The sequence below is a fragment of the Anticarsia gemmatalis genome, chromosome 10, assembly GCF_050436995.1.
Source record: "Anticarsia gemmatalis isolate Benzon Research Colony breed Stoneville strain chromosome 10, ilAntGemm2 primary, whole genome shotgun sequence".
NCBI classification, from domain to species: domain Eukaryota; kingdom Metazoa; phylum Arthropoda; class Insecta; order Lepidoptera; family Erebidae; genus Anticarsia; species Anticarsia gemmatalis.
Genome location: NC_134754.1, coordinates 12,303,837 through 12,329,876, shown reverse-complemented (window position 1 = coordinate 12,329,876; position 26,040 = coordinate 12,303,837). Strand labels below are relative to the sequence as shown.

Below are 26,040 nucleotides of genomic sequence, written 5' to 3'. Positions count from 1 at the left end.
ATTATCTGTTTTACATATCCAAATGATATCGAAGACTAGATGTCATGGTCGTTGTGCCAGCGTTTTTTGGGGCTGCCCTCGACGGCGACTGCCATTTGCAGGCACCCATTGAGTATGAAAATAAAGTAAATTTAAATTAGTTGGTTAATATTTTGAAAAATGTTATCTACAGATTAGCTTGATTCTTTGAAAAAAAAGATGTCAAAAATGTTTTTCTTCCTTCTTAATAAATAGCTACTGGTCGTCAGCATTTACATTGGTTTTTAAATAAGACCCAAGGTTTGATCGTGGACTCGATGTGATCACAAACAATGCACAAAGTTTTGCCTATAGATGTAATAAATGCACAATCTTAATCGTTGTCCAATTATTTGTACACTTTTGTATTTTTTAAATATAAAGTGAATTTTGTATAAGTACTTGTGTTTTAATTTACTAGAAAATTACGTGCTAGGTGCAGTCGGTTATAAAAGGCTTATTTTGATTGATTTATCTTTATCCATGACTACATTTAAAGCTGTTTACAAAATGAAAGCCGCCTCACAGCTCTGTGGCTTTGTTTCAAGGCCAAGTTGTGGACATGATTCTTTTGAAGATGTGTAGACTTCTTAATAATGGTGATGGTAGGTGTCGGTGATGGATCTAGGCCAATTAGGAACCCAAATTTACTACACTAACTTAAATTGTGTTTTTAGTCCATAATTTTGTCAGATTGATCGACGAAAACGTAGTAATTTATTTGTATTATGCATTTAATCGTATCGTTTATTGCAAGCGGTTTATTCACTTATCTGAGATTATCAACTGCAAATCGTGACTGCTACATTTAAACGGCACTATTTAGTATTAAATTATCAGACTGCTATTAAAAATCGGTAAGAAACGCTATTCGCGTGTGATATGTCATATTATGTTATCATCGTTAACTGATAAATAACTGACGACATAGTCTAACATCTATTCTAACTGATTAATATGAAGTCAGTGATTCATATGTTTTCCTGTTGTACTTCTAAGTAAATGTTACAAGTGTATTGGTATTCACAATAAAGACGCAAAGATACATGTATAATAAATTGGATACATTATCTTTATAGTACGAAAAACTAAACAATGTTCCAATGCAGTCTTACGAATTTTGGACTTTTAATAGCTGGATGCGTATACGTACACGTCCGTATACGTAAAGCGTTGCTATGAAATTGACAGTATACTGTAAAATTGGCGTCATTGATTGATTTCAATACAGTCAGCAGCTAGGTATGGTCATTTCGTAATTATAATTTTTACTTGGATACAGTTGTTGAGTCAAGGAAGGTTTTAAATAAACAACAGATTAACAAAAATTACACATTTAATAAAAATGCCTTAATTTAAGACTATCACAGAAAATAACACCACCTCATTTATAATTACATACAAAATGACTTTGTTCACTGTTTCAAACTAACGCAATTATTTTGTCATTCAAAACTTGATTCTCTAACGGCCAGAGAACATTTCATACAGAACTAATACCTTTCATACTTACAAAAAAAAAACATTTTCTTCTGCATAAAACAGTTTCATAAACTAATTACGAATCTAATTATTACTAGCCATAGGTAACACACTGTAAGCCGCTGTCGGCGCATAGAACTCCCTCAACAAATTCCCTCTGGACTGTTTCTTAGGCAGACATACGAAAAACCACACGGCGATCAACGCTAGTATGATACATACACTAAATATGGCCGCTGCTATACCAATGTGACGCTTCTGTTCAACACAAGTTAGGTATTTGTTCTTTAACTCGAAGATTTTAGCGTTGTATAAGTTTGGTGGGGAACCGCATCTGTGAAATGGAATGAAATTGGGTTTGAGTAACTTTAACTACGAAAATCACTTAAAAATTCTATACAAACATTTAGTATGAGACTTAATGCCATACTCCACTAGTCTAAATGAGATATTAGGTAGATAGGAATTGCCTATCCGCCTTCCTTCCTATCGTATGGTTAGTGATCATTTGATCAACCTAGTGTCAAAGTTGTTCAAGCCGCCCGAAGGCTTTTGACGTAGCTTAACGACTGTTATCTTGAAAGACAGCAACCGGGACCTACTTTTTATGTGCCGTGATGTACCTATGGAGACGCCCAGTATAAACACGACTATTCGGTCACCAACCTATTGAATGACCGCGCCAAAGGTTGCTTAATCCACAGATCGTTTATGTTTGTTTTAATAGTATCAATGTCATCCATGTTTCGTGACTATTTTCTCAACGTGCAGGAAACTCGGATTAGATTTACCTACGATTTCACTTTTACATACTCTTGTCTGCTGTGAGGTTTATTGCTAAAAATATACCTGGTAAACTGCGGATAAAGATGGCACATAAGTTTTTTTGTATTAATGTGTAACCTAAATTAAAATCAAAGTATTAATACATGTGACTACGATAATCTAAATTACATAATGGATTTGGAAAAAAAAGTGCGTCACTAATGACGAAAATAGACAGCAAATTCAAGGCTGTTTGAGCTTATAGTTAAACATCAGATCCTTATACTTATGAGGCATACTTATTTTGGTAACTTATTAGTCTTAAAATAAAAATAAAAACTACTTATATAATTTAACCTGATAAAATAACACAGGAAACTTTTGAACCTTAGGAATTTTTCAAAGCTTAGTCGTGGGTACATACTACATCCTAGTCTAGTATAATCCGTTAAACCTCTGACGTCACAAGTAGGTACACCACGAGATAGCACAACCATGACTTACTGTGTAACAACAAACAGTGTAAAGTAATGCGGTCATCAAGGTCGGTGCAAGTCCTCGGTCCAATTACGAACAGATGACAATGCGCATAGCTCGCTTTGTTTACAGCTGATAGTTAACCGGCTTTTTAATTATTATGAAACCTGTCTCTGTGGCGCAGTCGTAGTTTGTGTGACAACTGGACTAAAGTATCGGGTTCGAATACCTCTCTGACGGTAAACAAAAACGTCCTCAGTGATTGGCTAAAGTATTTACAACACTTACCCCCGGTTTCTGAGTTACATTTAGCGGTAGTTAATCTATTAAATAGCGTTAAAACTAATATAAAAAAGCGCTATTGAATAGATAAACTACTGCTAAATGTACCGCAGAAACCAGGGGTTTGTCAACGGATTTCGTAATGTGTTCCGGGTTTGATTTCCGAGGAGGCCATAGTCATCTCCTTTATCTATACTATAGGATATTAGATTACTGACTATATGCATACATACATACTTTATATGTAAGTATACCTATCTTTTTAAGGCAAGACATTAGACAAGGCTGATGATCATTGATGGGATTCCCCTGTACAATATTCTTAAATTTTTAATTCTACAATTTAAATGAAAAACTTACCTCAAATGTTCAGTATATCGGTTAGGTATCTGCAGCGTCTTCAGCCACCTGATACGACAGTCACATTGCCAGGGGTTCCCTTGTAGATCCAGCTCTATCAACTGACCAAACGGCTCCAACAAATCTCTGTCCAATTTCGTCAAACTCGATGCTTTTAACGACAGTCTTTCTAAAGTGAAATCCACAGGATCGTTTAAAACCTCTTGTCCAAACACTAAACTGCTAAAAACAGTCATATTTTTATTTCTCTCGAGTTCCAATTCTTTCAAATTATGTAAGTTATCGAAAGCATATTCAGGCACTTCGGTTATCCACAAATTGTTCAATTTTAGCACTTCTAAAGCCGGCACATCGATAAAATCCTCATTTGCGATTTCACTTATAGGATTATCTGATAAATCTAAATACTGTAGCGTGTAAGGAATCTCGAATATGTCTGTGATTCTATTGTTTGATATAACGAGAGTCCTCAAGTCGTACGCGTCGACGAAAAAGTTATCCGGCACTTTGTCCAAGTTAATCCCACTGATACTGATACTTTTAACTTTATTAGTTAATCCATAACCGCTTCTATCAAACAAATTGGCTTTCTCCAAACTCGGGCCGATGTTATTATTGTTCAAAATAATCTCATTCAAGTTGCTCAAATGGTGGAACATTAGTTTCGTGAACACTGTGAATCTATTATTCGCCAAATTCAAGTATTCCAACTTTTTCAAACCAGAAAAAGATTCTTTATCAATAGATTCTAGTAAATTGTTACTCAAATCTAAACGTCTTAACTCTGGTAGTTGAAATTTGTAGGTAATTTCTTTGATAACATTGTTTTGAAGTATCAATTCGTTCAACATTGACGAGTTGAGTAATACAGACGAATGCAGCGTTGAAATGTTGTTCGACGACAAATCCATTGAGTGCACTTTAGAAGGTAAGACAAAATCACTTTTTAGAATATCAGAATCACTGTACGTGCACTGTATATTGTAACCGATGTAGTCTTGGTCCCCTACATCCTGGTACCAGCAGACACAAGTCCCATTGTCACAAATGTCCGTAGAATGTACTAATGTTATAAAACATAGCGCTGCTAGAAAAGCGAGCATTTTTCTTGTGTTACAGTCAGGTACTGCGCGTTGAAGACTGTTATCGCGTGAGATAGCTCTTATCGATACGTATTTGTTGGTCATTTTCATTGTTTACGGTTATTCGCTTTGATGAACGAGGTGTGTGTGTGTGTGGCAGGTGTGTGTGTATGTGTGGCAGGTGTGTGTGTATGTGTGGGTTTGTGTGTGTGTGTGTGCGTGTGCTAGATTATGGCGGTAGATTAGAAGTGATAATTGATATTTGATAGCATTACTGATAAGTGTTGTTTCTTTATTTGCTTGTAAATTGTTTAAATTTGATAAATAATATGATTTGAAGGTTTCATTTATCAATCAATCAGGGGGAAACTACATATTTGAAGATACGAAAAACTCCCTGTATAACCCATAGGCAAGACTATGTTGGGTAGGTATATGTTTTAGTTCTATGTGGTAAAATAAACTTTAAATGATTATAGTACTGACGATAAACTAAATTAAATTAAAACCTATGATACTACCGCTATACAAGAAACATTAAATTTACTAGATATACTTACTTTAATATCGAACCTGGGACTGCGCGCTCTGGTAAAATTGTCTATGATGTCGAACTTTCTAATATAAAGCAAAATGGAAATTATCATAAAGGTTGTTCATTAAGAAACTACGTACATTTCTACAGACTCATAAGTCGTTATAAATAATACCTTTGCATGACTTGTTTACGTAAATAAACTAGAATAATTATTATTTTACTGTTCTAACCTTCGGTATTATGATTAAAATGAGCCTTCCTTTTGTTATGAAAAATAAACCTTACCTCTGTATAAATAAGATTTGAAATAATGTTACGTTTGTGTTTAATAACTAACACTGGAAAACAAATGAAATTGCAAGTAATAAACACTTACCTACGTTCCATAGGTTAGTTAGAACTTTATGAGATACAAGAAATGTTATAGAGAATCTTATTTAGAAAATATGATTATTCGTAACTGCTTCTAAAAGTATACTTAGGTAAATGATGCATCAATGTTAAGAGCAGTGATAGAGTGGTATAAGTTAGTACCTCCCACGCAAGTGGTCGCAGGTTCGAACCCGAGGCGATACACCAATGACTTTTCGAAGTTATGTGTGATGTGTGTATTAGAAATAATTACACCTGATGTTCTTTCAAGACATCGCATATTTGTTCATTATACTAAGTATAGTACAAAGCAAAAACTTTCACTGTTATGAGGTGGATGTCCGATTGTAGTGTGCAAGTATTTTTTTATCGCCGTAACCTACATCCAGTGATAATATCTAGAGCTCTTTGATTAGACATGAAAATCAATTACAGCAGTACTTTTTTAATTACGTACCTTATTTTTGCGAAATATTAGGCTTCTGAATGACACAAAATCAAAATCAAATTATTTATTAATTTAGGACAAATGTTGACACTTATCACGTCGTTGATGTGATGTTATGATGAAGGATAATTATTAATTAATAATTACTATACTAAGCTATAAAATACTTTATCGAGTTTAAAATTCTAAGTTCTACCATTAAATATACCTACTTACAGTTATATTCATTTTAGAATAGAAGATTACCTATAGTTTTACAACAGATCAATTCTAAATACTAATGAATAACCTATCCGAGATATAAGATATAATACATACAGAAAAATATCAATTATAGTTTAATCAATGCTTACACAAATGTGGTTAATTTGGCACTTATTTATATATCGTATGGTCGAGAGTGTAGTGTTAATGTAGTTCAAGCTAACCGAAAACCATTAACACGGCTTGCCTACATTATTTGTCAACAACCAGGACCATCTTTTTACATGTCCTACCGTTTAACCTCAGCTTATATACAACTAAACCATGGGTTTCCGACCGTATTGGACTACAGTCCCCTTTTTAAGAAAAAATAAATTTAGCGCCATTTACTCGATATTTATTTTATTTGTTTTTTTTATTTATCATTTTTCTTTGGACTCAGTACCGTCTCTCACGAAATACTTCAGCACCCTCTAGGGGGCGGTATAGTCCACTCTGGGAACCTATGAATTAAACGGACACACATATGTATATAAAATGCTCGCATTACAGGCAAAAACTAACTTAATCTATCATAATAACAAAAAATTAAAACCATCCTTGATGTCGTTTATAAGAACTAATGAATTTCACCGTCAATTCAACTGTTCAAGATTTTATTGTTAAAGGTATTTTTTGTTTCACGTCTTATATATAAGGGTAACACTGTATGTGTAATGTTTGTATATAAAACATGTACACGAGTGTTTAGTTAAACTTTAATCAGAATCGTCCGCGCGTCGCTTGAACTGTGCCCTTCGCGGTCGGGTCCTCGTGAGCCTGGAATAAAAAGAGTAAGTAATATAAGGTCTTGTTATGTATTTAATTGTTATTTTTACAATATACGCTAGATTGCCCTGCTACTATTACGTTATTTTTCAAGTTATTTTAATTCTTATTTGTAAGTATAAAACAGCTTTCTATTATGAAAAAGATAAAGAATAAAGTTCTAAGTTACTTCATAAAAATAATAAGAGATTTAAAAATTAGTATGTTGTGTAATAAATAACCAACCAAAAAAAGGACAGATAGCGGACGTTTAGTAATATGGTTCCGTTTTTACCTTTTGGGTACGCAATTCTAAAAACGGAGCCGAACAACTTGAATGCCTGAAAGTACTTAAAAAATGTAAAGAACCCACCATGCTATCCTATTCCGTTCAGTCGATGATACTAAACAGTGGGACAATAATGCGTTAAATTAATTTATAAGTGGCATCAAATTTTACCTTAATAACAATGCTAGTCCTCGGCCCAGTGTTCCACAGCTCTCCCTTCTCATCAACGAAGCCGGCCTCCACTGCCACCGTGTACAGGCCGGGCGCGTTCACCGACACCAGCTGCTGCGCCGAGAAGAAGTCGCGCACCGGCGTCACGGTCTGCACGGCGGTCAGCACCGGCGCTATGTTTGTTAGTTCCACCGTCTAGAAGAATAAGAAAATTAGTTTAATTGGTTTTTGTTGGTTTTAAGGGCGAAGGAGCTCGTGGCTTAGATAACAACAGCCGTGAGGATCAATATCTGAGGTTAAGCAACGCTTGCCTAGGTTCTTCTGTGGATGTGTGACCATCTTATACATATCGAGTTCCTCCGTGTTTCGGAAGACACGTTAAATTGTGGGTCCCGGCAGTCATTTTCAAAGATCTTTGACAGTCGTTAACAGTAGTCAGAAGCTTGAAAGTCTGTCAACCAGTCTTACCGAAGGGTATCATGTTATACCGAAGGGTAACCCAAGTCATTGGGTTGTGGAGGTCAGATAGGCAGTCGCTCCATGTAAAACACTGCAGTGAGACTGGAAGCCGACTCCTCCAACATAGTTTGGAAGGAAGGCTAAGCTGATACATATGAATTAATCGAAAAATATGTTTTGCTTACCTTTTCGTTAGTGCGTGGGTGTGGTGTAGCAGTGACGGTGATTTGTACACCCTTCACTTGACGCAACCGCTGGCGTTTGCTGTATTGAAAAACAAAACATTATTATATGGCAAATGTATGTAATGACCCATAAGTAACGTATAATTTTAGTAGATGGTACATTTCGATTCCACGTCAAAAATTAAACTGTTTATATTCGGTTAAGATTGCAGTTTCCGCTGTGAGCAATAGTTCCATAAGTGACAATATTGTGACGTGTTCTACTGTCGAGGTTATGTTATCGCCGCTTCCTCTGCAGTCGTATCTCATTCGTTTTGCCATACATATTTTTATCAGTGTTAAGAATATTACCTGAGCGGCACAGGTGGCAGTACAACTCCCTCCAGCTTGAGCGCGAGTCGGTGCGACAGCGGCAGCGTGGCGGCGTGGTCGGGCGGCGCGGGCGGGGCGCCGGCCGCGCGCCACGCCGGCGACAGCGACACGCGGCACAGCGCGCCGCCGCCGCGACCCGCGCACACGCCGCGCGGCCACACCGCGCCACCCGCGCACGCACGGACCGCCGCGATTACGGCTTCTGCGTGCTATTCGACACACAAATAATCACTTCTAGTTGGGTACTTGACCAACAGTCCAATTAGCTACTCTTTTTGAAATGTCAAAAACACATTTTAGAATAGAAATATAGTGAAGTGACGTCACGATATATCTTGTATTTTCGTTGAAATCAAATTAATGCCTAATAAAATGTTTCAGTATGTAAAAAATACAATTTCAAAATTGTTTACGAAAAATTGCCGTATTTTAAACATTTTAGATGAACCTTTTAAGAGTACAAGTTAAATAATTTTTCGTTAACCCAGACAAGTACCTAATTGACTTCACTTCAGGAAAAATAAGGTCTTCAAGGTAATCACTTGATATTCTGCAAGCTTAACGGCTTTCCCATTTCAAAAAAATACAGATGTCTATCCAATCTGATCCTACTTCTAAACCAAGATCGACTTTATTACGAATGCGAATTTTGCATACCTACTCAAATACCGTAAGCGTACACGCCCGTATACGTAAAACATAAACGCACTTATATTCTTTTACACAAAGTCGAAATATATTACACCTATAAAAAAGTCACCCAAATTAGTTACTAAATATACTCTCTCAATTAAACAATTAAATCACAACTCTAAATTTCATTACTTGTCGTACCAATCTAAGCAAAAAACCTTTCTTGAGAAAAACTAACATTGCAAAAATTTTTCAAATTTGGTTATGAATAGCTTACCAAAAATCAAACGGTAAAAATAATACATTACTCACCCTATGCGTAATTCCTGGGTTAGTAGTAGGATTATCAAACAGTTGCGCGGATATATTAGCCAGCGCGGTGTTAGCTGATAGCGCGATCATTTCTTCAAGAGACGTGGGCTTCAAGTCCACGTTGTCCAGCTCTGGGGGACGCTCCTGAGTGCTCGAGGTGATGCGCTCCAAGAACTGAGCCAGTTGCGAGTATGTGTGCTGAGAACTGAAGGGGGAGCTCAGGAAATAATATTTTTATAATAGATATAATTATATTTTATCATTTTTTTGGCAGTACGTGTTTTCTAATTCATCGCTATGTCAATATCATCGTGAAACAGGTATTTTTGAGATCCTCGTACAGTTGCTGTTTTGGCTGCTGTTTGTATGTTGGTGAGTCCCCAGTAGAGAAATGTCTTGTATAAAACCAAACAAAGGCAATAATACAGCAACGACGTAATTTTCCATATTTTTTAAACCAACATAAAATAATGCCTTATACCTATGGATGTAGGCACGGAACCAAGAATACCGCTTGTAATGAGTTGTCTGGTTACCATAGTACAAGCTTAGTTTGGAATCAGATGACCATGTATAAGTTGTCCAAATATATTTATTTGTAAAAGGATACATATGCAGATGTCTCAGCGTAGAGTCGTCAGCGTGGAAGGCCGTCTTGGCGATGTTAGCGTAGCGCTGAGCCACGAGCGACACGGCGCGCGCCGCCTTGCGCAGGGCCGTGGCGAATGCGCCCGCCTTTAGTGCCGGGTCGCGGGTGCTCTGAGAGAAATAGAGTTGGTTTGATATTGATGTTTTAGGGCAGTGGTTCCCAACCACTGGTCCGCGGAAGTCAAAATATGGTCCGCAAATGGTTAAAAATTTTCTGGTTGATTATTTTAATTTTATTTTTAATATACTTACATAGTGGTCCCTGCTAACAAGAATAACATAAAAGTGGTCCCGGACTGAGAAACGGTTGGGAACCCCTGTTTTAGATTTATATGATGTTATGTGTTTTTGGTAGTATTATTTTATTCAAAGTACAGTTGAGTGTGTTCTTTTTAATCGAAGAAAAAAATATTCTGTTAAAAAGAACACGTTTACGTATTGTTTGCTATTTATATTATAAGCATTGCGAATCTGTTACTGTTTTCAAAATGTGTTAAATGAGAAAAATACTAATTCTTCTTAATATTTTTTCTAAAGACAGTAAAACCAATGAGATATTTCTTTCAGACATAGTAAAGCGGATTTTTATGTTAGTCGAAAGAGTCATTTGACATTTATTTAGTACGGGAATAAAGTGTATGTGTATAGTGTTTAAAGGTGACATTTATTTAGAAGGTGTGCTCATTTTATTTGTCTCAAACTTTACGCTTTACACTAACCTGTGCATACGTGTGCGCTATAGCGGGCGGCGGTTGCGTGCACAGCGCCTTGGCCGCGTGCGCGGTCCTGGCGAGCGCGGCCAGCGCGGTGGCGCGCGCCTTCATCCAGGCGGGCGCCAGCGGCGAGCACGCGCCGCAGCCCGCGCACGGCGCCGCGCACGCGCCGCCCGCCAGCGCCGCGCCGCCGGCCCCGCCCCACCCTGAACATACTTCCCAGCCCGCGCTCGCTTCTTCTAGACCTGTTATACCTGCGTACGGAAGTACGTTAATACAATCAGACTATGTAAAAATGATGTCCTAAAACGTATGAAACAAGACAATACTCTTGTTAAAATAATGTTATTCGGAGGATAAAATGGGAAACTAAGTCGTATTCATGCCGGTTCGCCTCAAATTATATTTTACGTTAAAATACTTAATCAAAATGTATTATTTCGTTTGATATTACGTACGCTATTTACGACCACGACCAATAGTGTCCTAGAAAGAGAAAACAAAACAAAAACTTACAAAACATATTGCACAATAGGTCAATTTCACATTAGCAAAAAAGCGATAAAGTTACCCTGTCTAAAGCTAGTAGAGAATATGATGTTCACGATCCTAACAATGACCTATTTACTAAACAAAAACAGAAAATAAATAATATAAGTTCACTTTCACTACTTCAAAACCAACCTTATTTACAGACACTTAAATACTAAAATCAAATCAACACAACACAATCATATTACCTTCTTCCACAAGCTTAGCATCAGCGGAAGCGGCTCTGTAGAGCGCCGTGAGCCACCTCTGTGCCGCCTCGCTCGGCGCGTCTTCAGATAAACGACGGAGAATTGACGCCGCTAGTCTATGGTGGCCGTACCTAATATCATAGAAAATATATTTTAATATTTCTAAATATATATAGCTAAAAGGTGACTGACCAGTGGTGTAACTATACCGTTCGAGGCCCGTGGCCAATTCATGGGATGGGCCCCGTCGCCCCAATATTAAGAATATGAACACTGTTTTATGATTCTTTTTTTAATATTTAATAAATTATTTAGCTTGTTTATGCAACTTATTAGGTAACAAAAATAAATCAAAGACAGAACTTTTTTGTAATAAACATGTATGATAAATAATATAATCAATGTTGGGAGTTGGAATTTTCCTCTGATCGGGGCCCCTTCCGGCTTAGGCTTAGTGCCCGAGGCATATTGCCGACTTGCCACCCCGTGGTTACGCCACAGTGACAGATTGACATAGTGATCAATCAACGCACAGCCTAAACCACTAGACGGATCGTGCTGGAATTAAGCTTCAATCAAACTGTTTTAAAAGTCCCTTACCGTAGTGCCGCTCTAGCGACTCTGTAGCGCACCCATCCGTCGGAGTGTGCAATAGTGTCGAGTATCTTGTGCTGCCACGTGGTGCTGAGCTTGTGGGTCAGAGCTTTACCTGCTCTCTCTTGAAATAACACCGTGCATAGCAGTACGAGAGCTGTGCCGTCGTCTTCTGGGACTTCTGTGCGACTGCTGGGAGATGAAAAAGGAGTTTTAAGTTATATTGATACAAGTTTACTGCTTATGTGTCGTTATAATTATTGTATTGTTAATCATTTTCCAAATTGAGTTGATATAGTAAGCAATTGTCGTAAGTGGCGTTTCCCCGTTTGCACGTATCGTTCTGTGCTAGTACTTTTTTACACTTTCTTGTGTCGCCTTCTGCACAACCCCTTGCTGCTAGAGTCGGACATACATTGTAAACGCGTCGACACGCAGTGGTCTTCGGGCATCGTGTTACGCAGTTGCAAGGATAGTTTACTCCCGATAGCGTTGAGCATGGCTAGTTCGGGATCACAATCGGAATGATGGTTGACGATTTTGTGCACGTATCTGCATTTGGCGTATCGACTCTTATCGCTGGCACTGGATGTAGAAACCTTTGAAGGGTATATAATATTCACCTGGTACTCTGAAGATGCAAGTCTAGAGCGTGATGCAGCGCAGGCATGGCAGGTACTAGGTGCTGTGCGGCGCGTGGCGCGGCGCCCAGCGCGGCCAGTGCCTCGAGCAGGGCGGCGGGGCGCGCGTTACTGCTGGCGGCGGGCGCGCGCAGCTGCTGCAGCGCCGCGCCCACCACGCCCGCCGTGCGGGACGCGTACGTCACCGCTGATGCTTTACTTAGTTGCACCTGAAGAAGCAACATGTAAGAGAAACTAGTGTTTGTTGTGTGTATTTTTCAAGTCCCTCGGGGCTGTTTGTCTGTAAACTTAAGCCTTTTTCTCATAAGTCACGCGTGTAACATCACTAAGGCAGCACAAGCAGTCGCAGCCAGAGATGTCAGAGACTTTAAAATAAAAATTGTCTCGGACAGTGCATCCATGCTACAAGCCTTACAAAATAACGTTATAACATCTGCCCTTGTTCTGGAATGCCATAATGCGCTCCAGGCTATTGCACGTACGAACACAGTTACCCTGCAATGGATCAAAGGGCACAGCAATTCAATGGGAAACGATGCAGCTGATGAACTAGCTAAAAGGGGATCAAATGGAACAGTACTTGGACCGGAACCACTACTGCCTATCCCCCAAGCACAAATTAAATCTTGGCTGAACAGAAACACCGAAGCGAAACACCTAAAAGAATTGTGACGTACCTATAGCTTATATAAACATGTTACGTATATAACCGTGTTATTGTATGAATAAATGTCAGTATAACCGCAACTCTCGTCTTGATCACTTACATTCCTAAACAACACCTCACATGGCGACCCTGCCGAAAGAGTCGGCCATCCGATCCCCGTCGCGCATTTGACACCGGCTTGCGTTCGTCTGGCGCCATACGTACCATATATGGAGCAAATTTTTTAGAGTATTCGCGTACCAAACCAAGATGCATATTATTATAACGTTGTTGGACTTATTAGCACGTATTTTGGCACAGTCAAGATGGGCAAATCCCAATCTCGAGAGGAGGTAATAATTGCACAAAACGCAGCAGGATCGAATACGGCCACAGTGGATGAATTTCGGTATTACCTCAGTACGACGACAATAATACTGTCGCTTATAGCCTTGGCGATAGGCATCGGGCTGATTTTTGTCGTATTAAGAATGTATAAGAAGTGTCACGGTCGATGGATAAGACAAGAAATATCTCGGCACAATCTACGTAGATCAATTTTTCGGCGTGAGCGTTCGCGAGACCAGAAGGACGACGATATCGAAATATAGCGCTACAAGTAACTTTTCGGCATCACGGAGTCGGCGTTCGTATTATTATTATAGCAAGTAAAGTGTTAAAGTGGCGGTAAAATGAAAGTTTAACAGTGACTGTGCAGTGAAAAAAAAAATATAATTAGGCGCGATTCGTTTAAAAAATGTAAGTTAATGTATTCTGTTTTCGGTTACTCTGGATTACTATCGTTTGCGGCGTACTGTGTGAATCGAACTATATAGTGGACTTTAAGGCTTATAAAGTATATAATGTGACCAACTATTTACAATATTGACTTCTATAGTGGTAAGTTATGACTGAAATTTTAGAAACCTTATGTAAAGAAATAAAAGAAGTTAGAGTATACTTGATTAAAATTGGTGAAGCTCGTAGAAAAAGGAATATTTTGATAAAAAAGTTAAGCGAGGCGAATGATATTTTTTCTAGGTATCAATCCTGTGTAAATCAGGTTAGCAGTGATATTAAGCAAGGTATTATAAAGACTAGTGATACGCCTTTAATTGACAAGTATATAGATTCATTTCAAACTTTATATAGTGAAGTTTTGTCCTTGTGTAAAACTGGTGTACCGGCAGAAATAACCATGTCGACCTTCAACATTAAAGTAGCCTTGAGTTTATTACCACAGATGACAGATGAGGAGGAAAATATACAAAAATTAATTGAGAATATAGAATATTATGCCTCTACCCTTGAGACCGCTGAACATAGTAAGCTCATTGAATTTATATTGAAAAGCAGATTATCGCGATCAGCAAAATTACAGTTGAGTTCTAATTATTCTAAAGCATCTGAGTTAGTTTCTGACATGAAAAACATTTTATTGCCAAAAAAATCTTCAAGTGCTTTGCAAACAAAACTAATTCGTATGAGGCAAAATGAATTAACAGTAAAAGATTTCGGTAAACAAATCTCTGAGTTATTTGTGAACTTAACGATTTCGCAGGCCGATGGTAAATCAAGTAATTATAACTTGTTAAAGCCGATAAATGAACAATTTGCTATAAAGAAATTTGCCGACGGCCTGAGGAATCGACGTTTGAGCACAATAATCGCTTCTCGTAATTTCAGTAGTCTTAAAGACGCGATTCAAGCGGCCCAAGACGAGGAGTTGGAGACAGCTGGAGTGTCAGGAGATATTTTGGGTATGTCAACGTCCAGAGAGCTTAATCATAGATTTTTCAGAAGTAGGGGTCAGAACTTCGCTCATGGTCGCGGAAGATTTAACCAGCGAGCATCGACATGGCATAGAGATACCAGCACGCACCGAGGTGGTGGCAACCAATACCGCGGGAGCTACGTACGACGGGGTCAGCAGCAAGCGTTTACACCCAGACGAAATAATAGAGGTAGGTCTTATTATAATTCTAATTATCAAAGAAAGCAGCACATCAATATGACTACTGAACCAGAACCGACACTGGCATCAAAATCGCCTGAAACTGATTTAAAACATAATAATATGTTTTTTCGAGACTAACGAACAAATTTTATCATGTAGTAGTTCTTATTTTATTCAGCTCACTTCAAACAATTCCGATTACACTTGGTTGCTTGACACCGGCGCTTCAATATCAGCGCTTAAACATAAACATGTCATAGAACACCATATTCCATTTGTTAAACAAAGCTCATACATAAATGGCATTGGCGGCAAAGTAAAAAGTGTAGGATACTGTTACTTGTTTTTATTTGTGGGTGGTCATCGCCTGCGTCATAAATTTTATTTGTTTGACTTCTTACCGATTATGGCGAATGGAATAATTGGAAGCGACTTTTTGACGAAATATAAATCAGTTTTAGATTTTAATAACAACATTTTAACACTTTCGGTAGAAAATGTGCACATCAACATTCCCATATTATTACGTTCTAAAAGTTGGTTAGATATACCACCTAGATGTGAATCAATACACTACATTGAGACTAACTTACAAGGTGAAGGAGTAGTTTGTGCATCTCAAATTGATGACGGAATTTATTTAGCTAGCACCATAGTCAAACCTGTATGCGGTAGAATACCAATAAAAATATTAAATACAACCGAGAATACGTTTAGCTTAAATGAATATAAATTAAATCCCGTTATTCATAACGCTAGTGATTATAACATATGTATTTTTCAGGAAACTAATATAAATGCAGACCGTGTAAAAAGACTATTTTCCCAATTGCAGTTAAATAATTTAAATTTGGAAGAACAAACTTGTATAGAAAACTTATGCGCGAAATATTCTGATATATTTTATTTGGACGGTGATAAATTAACAACGACTAATATTTATGAACACGATATAATATTGAAACAAAACTCGTGTCCTGTGTTTAGTAAGCCCTATAGAATGCCTCATTCTCAGAAAAACGAAATTCAAAGTCAACTTAATAAGATGTTAAAGGACGGTGTTATTGAAAAGTGTAGAAGCGAATGGAGTAGCCCAGTATTACTAGTTCCAAAAAAGGTTAATGCAAATGGATTAAAAAAATGGAGACTAGTGATAGATTATCGGAAATTGAATAACTGCGTAGAAGATGATAAGTTCCCACTCCCTAATATCACTGAAATTCTAGACTCCCTTTCGGGTTGTATTTATTTTAGCCACTTAGATCTCTATCAAGGATTTTACAACGTAAATTTATCGGAAAATAGCAGAAAATATACTGCGTTTCATGCGGGACAATATCAAATGACTAGGATGCCCATGGGGTTAAAAACTAGTCCAGCAGCCTTTTCGCGTATGATGACGATGGCTATGGCTGGCTTAAATTACGAAAAATGTTTAGTTTACCAGGATGACCTTGTAGCATTTGGACGAAATTTAAATGAAACTATGAAAAATTTGCAACTTGTGTTTGAAAGAATTCGACAAGTAAATTTAAAGCTTAATCCCGTAAAATGTGAGTTCCTAAAAAAACAGTTATTATATCTCGGCCATATTGTGTCAGGTGACGGTGTTTTACCCGATCCGGATAAGATATTAGTAGTAAAAAATTACCCATGCCCAAGGTCACTTGATGAAGTAAGACGATTTACAGCGTTTGTTAACTATTATCGTAAATTCATACCAGGCTTTGCGGAGAAAGCATTTCCTTTGTACGAACTATGTAAAAAGAACGTACCCTTTGTTTGGGATGTGCGTTGTCAAAATTCTTTTGAAACTCTAAAACAGTGTATTATTTCTCCACCAGTACTACAATATCCAGACTTTTCGGAAACTAACGAGTTCATTGTACAGACGGACGCGTCTGGCAATGCAATAGGTGCTGTTTTATCTAATAGTAATAAAAAACCCATAGCATACGCCAGCAGAACTTTAAACAACGCTGAAAAACGATATCCGACAATAGAAAAAGAATTATTAGCAGTAGTATGGGCTGTCAAATACTTTCGTCCTTATTTATACGGACGTAAGTTCAAAATTTTAACCGATCATAGACCATTAGTTTATCTTTTTAACATGCGTGACCCATCCAGTCGGCTTATGAAATTTCGACTCACATTAGAAGAATATGATTATACGGTAGAATATGTAAAAGGCGCAGACAACGCAGCTGCAGATGCATTGTCTCGCATATCTTTTACATCTGACGAATTAAAAGAGATGAGTGAACCTTTAGTTAGTGTCATGACGAGAGCTCAAACGAGGAAATTACAGAATCTTTCGGATGATATGATTCCTTTAGACCGACGGCCTGATCAACCAGACGTTTTGGGGACACATATTAAACCGAAAGAAGCTGTCGAATTAAGATTTATTGACAAAATTGACTTAGAATATTTGAGAAAAAACAATAAGATAAATAAAGAAAGAAACGCGTTTTGTTTTGTAGAAGATAGATCGACTATTTATATAAATCCAGACTTCCAATCACAAATGACGCGAGCCGCATTCGTGAGGGAGCTGAATGAGTTTTGTAAGGAAATAAACGTTAGTGAAGTTTGTTTTATAAAGAATAAAGATAATAATATATTTGTTGAAAAATTACTAAGTGAAATAAAGCTTTTGAATGGCGTTCGATTGTTTATTTTAAATGACGTACAAAGAATCGACGATAAAGATGATAGGAAGGTGATTCTTAATGACTTCCATTTCTTGCCCACAAGTGGCCACGCGGGCATGAGAAGGATGTTAAATAATATCAAAAAATATTTTTATTGGCCTGGATTAGATCGCGAAGTTAGAGAATTTGTTAGGAAATGTCATAAATGTCAAAAGCAAAAACATGCTCTTAATATAAAAGAACCTATGCATATTACGTCCACAGCAACATCTGCATTTGAAAAAGTTTATTTAGATTTAGTTGGACCTCTAGACAAAGACTGCTATAATCACTGTTACATCTTAACATTGCAGTGTGAATTGAGTAAGTATGTGGTAACTCATCCTTTACAGTCTAAATCAGCAGCAGAAGTAGCAAATGCATTGGTGAATAGCTTCATCCTTCGCTACGGTATACCACAGGTAATTGCTACAGACAGGGGCACGGAGTTCATGTCGTCAGTTTTCAGCGAGGTATGTAAACTCTTAAAAATTACTCACTTAAGTTCCACAGCTTATCACCACCAAAGCATTGGCGCATTGGAAAACTCGCATAAAAACTTAGGTTCGTATTTACGCATCCAAACAGATAACCATCCTGAAGCTTGGAGCGTATGGTTGCCTTATTGGAGTTTTGCATTTAACACAACAGTGCATTCCGAAACAAAATTCACCCCGTATGAATTAGTTTTTGGCAAAATTTGTAACCTTCCGAGTAACTTTAAAAGTAATATAGTAGACCCCATATACAATCACGATAACTATCCATCTGAATTAAAATATCGCTTACAATTGTCACAAAAAGAGGCTCGACAAAATCTACTTAATGGTAAATTCGCTAGGAAAAACATTTATGACAAATATGTCAACCCTATTGTGTATAAACATAATGATTTAATTCTAATAAAGAATGAGAATGTAAACAAGTTAGACAGTCTTTATTCTGGACCTTATGTTGTTGTTAAGGATATGTCTCCAAATGTACAGATATTAAAAAATGGCAAATTAGATATCGTGCATAAAAATCGAACTAAATTGTATATTCCTGATGATTTTAGCCCATGACTTTGTACAAGATTTTTTATTTTATTGTTACGCTAGTACTCTTAAACTTAAATTTATCTTTGCTAAACTTTTTATTTTATTGTCATTTTATCCATTTTTTTTTATATCTTTTTATTGTCATTTTATTTTGTGTATTGCAAAAAAAAAGTGAAATTGTACTTATCACTTTTTTTTTTCTGTTTATGATGGGCGTGTGACGTACCTATAGCTTATATAAACATGTTACGTATATAACCGTGTTATTGTATGAATAAATGTCAGTATAACCGCAACTCTCGTCTTGATCACTTACATTCCTAAACAACACCTCACAGAATGGAACAACAGCAAAGGTTGCAGGCAAACTAAGGCTGCAGTTCCGGTGGCACCTAAGAATTTTGCCCGCAACCTTATCAGTCTAAAAAGGGACAAAATACGCAAGGTAATAGGAATCCTAACCGGCCATTGTCCCCTAAACAAACATCTATGTACAATAGGTGTGACGGACAGCCCTCTGTGCAGAGGATGCATGGAGGCAGAGGAAACACCACAACATGTACTCGTGGAATGCAACAGCGTGGCGGACCAACGAGCGCGAACAAAAATATTGACAACAACACTCCAGGAAGCCTGCAGCAACTTGAAAAAGCTACTGAAGTTCTGGGAAGAACTAGGATGGCTGGAGTGAGGGTGAATCAACGCAACAATGAGAGAGGGTAGATACACGCACAAAGGCCCATTTAAGAGGCTAAGTGCGGAAAAAGCCCAGGAAACCTAACCTAACCTAACCTAAGTCACGCGTGTGAGCGTGAAAGCTACCAATATCTCGTATAATTCGTAAGTTTAGGGCCGCGAAAGCGCGCAATGATAGCCCCAGGCTTCTCAAACGGAACAGTGGCAAACATACTCACATAGCTCTAAGTGGCTTACACGTTCAAAGAACGAGCACGTGCAATGTGGGAGACGTCGGACCCGACATTTTATATGCTGTCCGAAGCACGGAGGCGCTTAAATACTTGCTTATTTAACAGCTACTAATGGACTACCCACGTTAAAGGTAGTTTACTCTTCTCATTCTGAGTTAAATTTATTAAGCAGCAAAAACAAAATGTAAAACATAATATTAATAAAACTTACCAAACACCGCAGTGCGATTCTCAATGGTTTGATGTTATTGGGATTGTCATCAGCACCAGTCGCGATGACCAACGTTTCTAACGCCAGCATCAGTTCAGAACCGTCTACCGGAATGTTCTCCTCGTAGCTAAGTATAATAATAATAAAAAATATATAAAGAGTCTCCTACTCTTTAGGAAGTGTACGAAAACTTATTTAGTACTGGTTTTACAGATTCAAAAATGTATTTAAGTGATTGGAATGTGTAATAATAAATCTCTTCTCTTTGAAACTTTCACAATTAATTTTATCTAGCTACTGCTTGCAAGTCTGGTGGTTACTTTTGCTGGAAATCTAACTATCTTCATAAAAATCGGAACAATGGTTCGTCTGTGAACTTAACAGACTTCCATTTATAAAATCATATGCCAGATTTTAAAGACAGACACATATTAATTCTGGTAAAAAACATAATTAAAATTCGTAATATTCTTAATTTCGTAAACTTCGTACAAAGTATTTAAAATAGTCATATATTCACATTTATGCTTTATATCAGAATGCTTAAACGGGTCGTGATAATACAATAAAGATTAACGAAAGTAATCTTACCAATGCACAATAAGCATAGTAAGCACATCGGCGGCGGTGGCGGCGCGGTGCAGGTCGGCACTGAGCGCGATGTCGCAGCAGTAGCGGCGCAGCGCCGCGCACCCGCCCGTGGGGGTCGCCGCCGCCGCGCATACCGCCGGACACGCTACTAGCTTCTGTAGGGAGAAAATATACTCTTCGTAGAATAATAACATCCCTCTTTTTGCGTCGGGGGCTAAAAAATTTAGATTGACACATAGTCTTTTAAAAGACTTATTAGGAAGGAGTAGAAAGACATTAGACGCAAATTATCGCGTTTGTTTAAGATTAAATGAATGTTTTTAAAAACACCAAGTAGTAATTACACCACACTTACTACTGCCGTAAAAATTACAGCAAAAGCATGGATTAGCTAGCTTAGCTAGAATATCTATTTAAAAGGTAGAGGTCCTCAGTTAAATCAAAACATTTATTCAATCAGTCTAATACCGCCAGTTTAGAAAGTAAAGATTGTTAAGTCACTAATAATTTAATTTATCAACTAATTATGAAGGCCTATATATCTATAATTTCTCAAAGCACTTCTTATATCATACCTGCATAACTTGTAAACACAGCACAGTATGCTCCACCTCCTGGCTGTCAGTGGCTGCTCGTACAAGGTTCTCAACACAGTCAGCCGGCCACAACGCAGCATGTTCAGCCAACTTGCGGAGACCAATAAGAGCAGCGCGACGCACTGACGAGCGAGCGTCTTTCATCGCTATGCTAAGTAGTAACTCCACCTAATGAACAGATATAGCTTTAGAATCCAACATCAATAGTAAAAACGGTTTCTATATTTAATTCTTTGAGGTAAAACTGATGGAATAAGTAATAGTCTTGACTAAGAAAGGGTTAAACCAACTAATTAATGAAAACTAAAATAAAAGATTTTATTCAGAATGAAGGTAAAACATTAACCCTTCTTTTTCATAAACACACTATAAACCTATTTTAGTTAAAAAGCTACTATAATATGTTTTCTCTTTTTCATTTTGCTAAACTCAGTGAAAGAAACAAAACACTTTATAAGCCTTATCTTTTAAGGCAGTTGTAGTTCTTATTGTAAAGACTATAGTAGCCTTAAAAAAATAATTACTACACTTTATTAAAACTCAATGATAATGATCTCTTACCTGATCAGGCACATGGACAACAGTGTCTGCAGCGATGTGAGTTAGTGCAGTGATAGCAGCCCTCACTGAACTTGATGATGGGAATCTTTCAAGCAAGGATCGTAGCAGCTTTAACACTCCTTGGGCTCGAACAGCTGGCAAAACAATACATTTTTATTGCAGCAATTAGGTACTTCTTTTACATGTAACAATCTATTTAGCAATGTATTATACAGGCAGATAAGAATCTTTTCCCTTTTGCTGACTATAATCATATTAGGTCGGGATAAAAGTCTTTTCCCATTATAGTACGTATGAACTTGTAATAAAATCTCTTTGGCTTCAAGAATCACATGTGAGTTTCATTAGGGTTCTTTCAGTGAGCCCGTGAGGTACCCAAATATTGAGCTTTTTTATGTAGAGAAAAGATTTTATTACAATTCATACATACTATAATGCGAAAAGACTTTTTCCCTGACCTAATATAAACATATACACTATAGTGGATGTTGATAGTAGGCTTTTAGCTTACCTCCTCCATGCACTGTCCTCAAAGCCCTGACAAGTTTAGCTCTGCGCTCAGCTGCTGTGCTCTCACAGTCTACCATATCCCACAGTTTATTGCACATTGCCACTGCAAATGCACTGAAAAAACGCATTAACATAAGTAATAGTTAAAGGGTTACAAGTTTATTGTGTTTTCAATGTTTCAAAAGGATAGGACTAAGAGGTTATGAGGCATTAAGAGCTATTATGATACCTAGTATTTATGTCTCTTACTTGGAATGTGCAGCAAATCTAGTAGTAGCATAGATAGCAGCATCAACCTCCACATTGTCATGGCTGTCCAGACCTCTACGGATAGCGTGATGGACATTCTGCCTCTCCGGAATGATCCCGGCCACCGCCCCGAGCGTTCTAAGCGCTAGAGCTCGAGCCACCGGATCATTAGAATGTAACACGCTAAATACACGTCTCAAGAACTCATCTACGTTCAAAATCTTGTCCAAATGCTTCTCGCTCTGTTGGCAGACCCGTAGCACCCATAGACGAAGGAAATTGTTCCCCATACGAAACACATCAGCCAGTTTGAGAAACGACGAGTTGATTAGTATAGGAAATGGGTATTTTTCGAAGAGACGAGGAAAACGGACGATGGCCTCGCATTGTTCACCCACTTTGCCAGACCGCAACCCTGTGAAATGTATGCAATTGTAAGTGATTTGTTGTAAAATTAGGAAATTAGTGCAGCTGTAAGGTTATGTGTCTACCTTTGTCTAATTCTGTGAGCGCTGAGTTAGCATCCTGCTCCGGCTCTCCAGAATTATCATTAAATGAATTTAGTCTAACGCCGATCATTGTTAATTTATATTATGTTGTTTATTTATAACTCTAGCCCCACAACAACAAGCCAACTTGTTTGGCAGACAACTGTCAAGTTGACAGTTGACGTTGACGTTGACGTTTGTAGGATTGCCAGTTACTAGCTACAGCAGCAATACAAGAAATACCGGAAAAAACCCAAGATACAATGATAACGGTTTCGCATTTTATATTAATTTAACAAAAATATGGATAAAAATATAATTTTGATTCTTTTTATGTTAAATATTTGTGATAAATAATAACATTACTATTCCGTGCCGGAAGATGGCGTTAAAAACAAAGTGAAACTTGTATCTTAACGCTCACAGATGTCGCTACCATACTGTTACTGTCTACTTACCGAATTTAAATATGGAACTGAATAATTTATAGTTTGAGAAAATAAGTTGATGAAAATACAACCTTTTAACAAAACGTCTAAAATTTTAACTTGTTCTAACTTCAGTAACTTGTGGTTGAAACGAGCTAAATAAGTAGGTAAGTAAGCATAACTTTTCAGTAAAGCACAATAGCATTTTTTTAAATATCTGTTAAGTGTATTATTAGCTATCTAAAGTAATATTTTTTCTGATTTCTGTAAGTAAATCCTATTTCCATTACGAAGTTTGATAATTTTGAACATTTATTACTAGTAGTCCATTTATGTAAATTGTAGAATATGATGATGATCATTATAATGAGCGATATGAAACGAAGGATAGATGGGAATAGATGAGAGTGGTTATTAATACTAGTTGCGCCAAACAAACTAATTTCGCTTGTTATCTGCCTAACAAGCTAACTACTAATTTAACCACCTGTCCACCCTACTCGATCCAGCTTGTGGCTGATCCTAATCATCGTATTTCACCAAGGTGACGAGACATTAGAAACGCAACTAACTAGGCGCGTAATTACATCAGAAAATTGTCCTCGCCTTAACCTCCCATTAAAAGTAAAACTAACCTAGCTCAGATAACTATCGTGGAACAAAGCGGTGTTTACCGGCAATGCTCGGCTCGGCTCTCAAAGGCTCGTAATTATACCCACCGTGTAACGGGAGCAGTGTATGTCGCCATTACCGAACGAAAATGGCGCGAAAGTACTCACTAATCATGGCGGATCGCTCGACTAAATCATGGAGTTTTGTTACGGTACCTCGTTAAAGTAATGCGATAAATAAATGGCGGCTGGTATTTTTGCAAATTAGGAAAAGACTAATAGTGTCGGTGGAACCTAATGATTGACAATATAATTGGTGAATATCTAGTCGGCTCCGTGTTTAAGTCGTTGTCAGCTTTTACGGCAAGCGGCAAGCCTTTGAAAACCTTATAAATGAAGGTATTATTATAAATTATGTTATTAGACAAACACTCCGAGAAAAAATGGACCTACAAGGCCTGGCACACATTCCCACGACGCCTTACTTCAATTCTAAGGAATTTAAGTCTAGGATTAAAAAAGCTTAGCCTTTCTTTGAAACTGTATCGCCGTTATCAAACGATTAAAGATTAGTTACGCAAAAATGTATAACGCTTAATTAAAAACGTTATCTAGCCATTCGTTGTTTTAATCCTTCCGGAGTGAACAAAGGTATATTTTGACATATTTTTGTTACAAAGGGGAGCTTATTCATTGTGTTGTACACGCAAGTAATCGATGCCGGACGTTGCAGGATTATGTCCAGACATTAAGTAACCTACTTTGCTACAAAAATTCTTAGAAGCGTAAAGAAATTCGTATTTTTCCGTGAATTGGCGTAAGAGAGATTGTTTAAGACCGTCGCTCTTCGGAAACTGGACCAAAATTTCGATACATAGGTATTGTACGTTATTTTGGGGACTTGTATTGAATGCCTAATAAATTCGAGTGCTGAACTGCTGACATATCGGACATATTAATACACAATATTTAAAGCACTGATCAATGCTTCAGCATATCGCACATTGATCGTTAAGGTGGTCGCCGTGTGAGGCAGATTTGGTTTGCATACGGAACAAATAAATAATAGGCATTTACATTCTGATTTTGCTCTCTCGTTCCTCAACGAGATTAGGAAGCCCGCATTCACAGTATCTTATTGCATAAAGTTTCTTCATATTCAAAAGTGTCTACTAACCTCTGTTCGTGTAAATATTTCCCCGGGGTAAAAAGTATCTTATCTATAAATCCAAGTTAAAATCTGTCCAGTAGTTATTTCGTGAAAGAGCATGAATTTATAAGCAATATTTGTCGGATATAAAATTTAAAATATGACTTCATGATTCACCGTAACACATGATTGTAGAGTTTGAAGAGTGAGTGTAGGTTAGTCATGAATATTTCCTAAAATATTTCTCACACTAAACTCTTTCACTTCTTCCAAAGATTATCAATAACTGAAGGGGTCCCATGGAGCATCTTCCTGTTTTCATTCAGAGTAATTGTCCTGAGGATTATACGTTATTATCGCTGGCTTGAAGGATTAGCTCTCTAATGATAAGATTTAGAACCATTGTGCATAAACTATTGTCAACTGTGGTTGCTTTTGTGAAAGTTTTGCTACTGGGTTTTGAGATTTCGTCGTTTGCTTAACAATTTTGAAATGTTTGCTGAGTAGCGCGTAGAAGTTAAAAATTCGTGCATACTCTGCCCTATGTTTCACAATTAATGTTACCAATATTAAAAAGTAAGAGCAAGTTTTTGGCGATTTTTAAATGGTTTTAGTTACTTAGTTAATCTACTTAGTGCAAAAATGCCCCAATCTCGATTTAATCCTGACTAATTGTGATCAAAAACGTAAATAACGTTTTATTGGCATTATACCTCTAAGTCTTAATTTTTTTTTAAATGTTACTTGTAGATACTTACCAAAAATTTCTTTAACACTTATTAAAG

General features: G+C 37.4%; 2 protein-coding genes across 3 annotated transcripts; both read right to left on the bottom strand.

The window, feature by feature from the left end:
- Positions 1-1,336: 1,336 nt before the first annotated feature.
- Positions 1,337-4,713, bottom strand: LOC142976207 (tsukushi-like). The gene is made up of 2 exons (XM_076119477.1): positions 3,385-4,713; positions 1,337-1,834 (listed from the first exon to the last, which is right to left on the bottom strand). The coding sequence occupies exons 1-2, from the start codon at positions 4,575-4,577 to the stop codon at positions 1,585-1,587; spliced, it is 1,443 nt and encodes a 480-aa protein (XP_075975592.1). The 5' UTR covers positions 4,578-4,713; the 3' UTR covers positions 1,337-1,584.
- A 1,172-nt stretch (positions 4,714-5,885) lies between these two features.
- defl (Integrator complex subunit 7) lies at positions 5,886-23,228 on the bottom strand. 2 transcript variants are annotated; one of them, XM_076118975.1, is made up of 17 exons: positions 23,070-23,228; positions 22,579-22,993; positions 22,331-22,443; positions 21,820-21,953; positions 21,238-21,426; positions 20,663-20,817; positions 20,072-20,198; positions 12,575-12,801; positions 11,958-12,140; positions 11,358-11,488; positions 10,624-10,871; positions 9,867-10,015; positions 9,257-9,461; positions 8,291-8,520; positions 7,940-8,018; positions 7,296-7,490; positions 5,886-6,847 (listed from the first exon to the last, which is right to left on the bottom strand). In XM_076118975.1, the coding sequence occupies exons 1-17, from the start codon at positions 23,155-23,157 to the stop codon at positions 6,791-6,793; spliced, it is 2,925 nt and encodes a 974-aa protein (XP_075975090.1). In that variant the 5' UTR covers positions 23,158-23,228; the 3' UTR covers positions 5,886-6,790. The 2 variants fall into 2 exon arrangements, with proteins under 2 accessions (XP_075975090.1, XP_075975089.1); XM_076118974.1 differs by having other exon boundaries at positions 5,887-6,847; positions 11,958-12,143.
- Positions 23,229-26,040: the final 2,812 nt, after the last annotated feature.

Excerpts from the sequence above, each read along its gene's own strand:
- defl (XM_076118974.1), bottom strand. The coding sequence starts at position 23,157 with ATGATCGGCGTTAGACTAAATTCATTTAATGATAATTCTGGAGAGCCG. Across the intron at positions 21,427-21,819 it reads TTGTCCATGTGCCTGATCAG|GTGGAGTTACTACTTAGCAT; the intron begins GTAAGAGATCAT and ends TCTGTTCATTAG. Across the intron at positions 10,016-10,623 it reads TAGCGCACACGTATGCACAG|AGCACCCGCGACCCGGCACT; the intron begins GTTAGTGTAAAG and ends TATTTCTCTCAG.
- LOC142976207 (XM_076119477.1), bottom strand. The coding sequence starts at position 4,577 with ATGAAAATGACCAACAAATACGTATCGATAAGAGCTATCTCACGCGAT. Across the intron at positions 1,835-3,384 it reads CGATATACTGAACATTTGAG|ATGCGGTTCCCCACCAAACT; the intron begins GTAAGTTTTTCA and ends TCCATTTCACAG.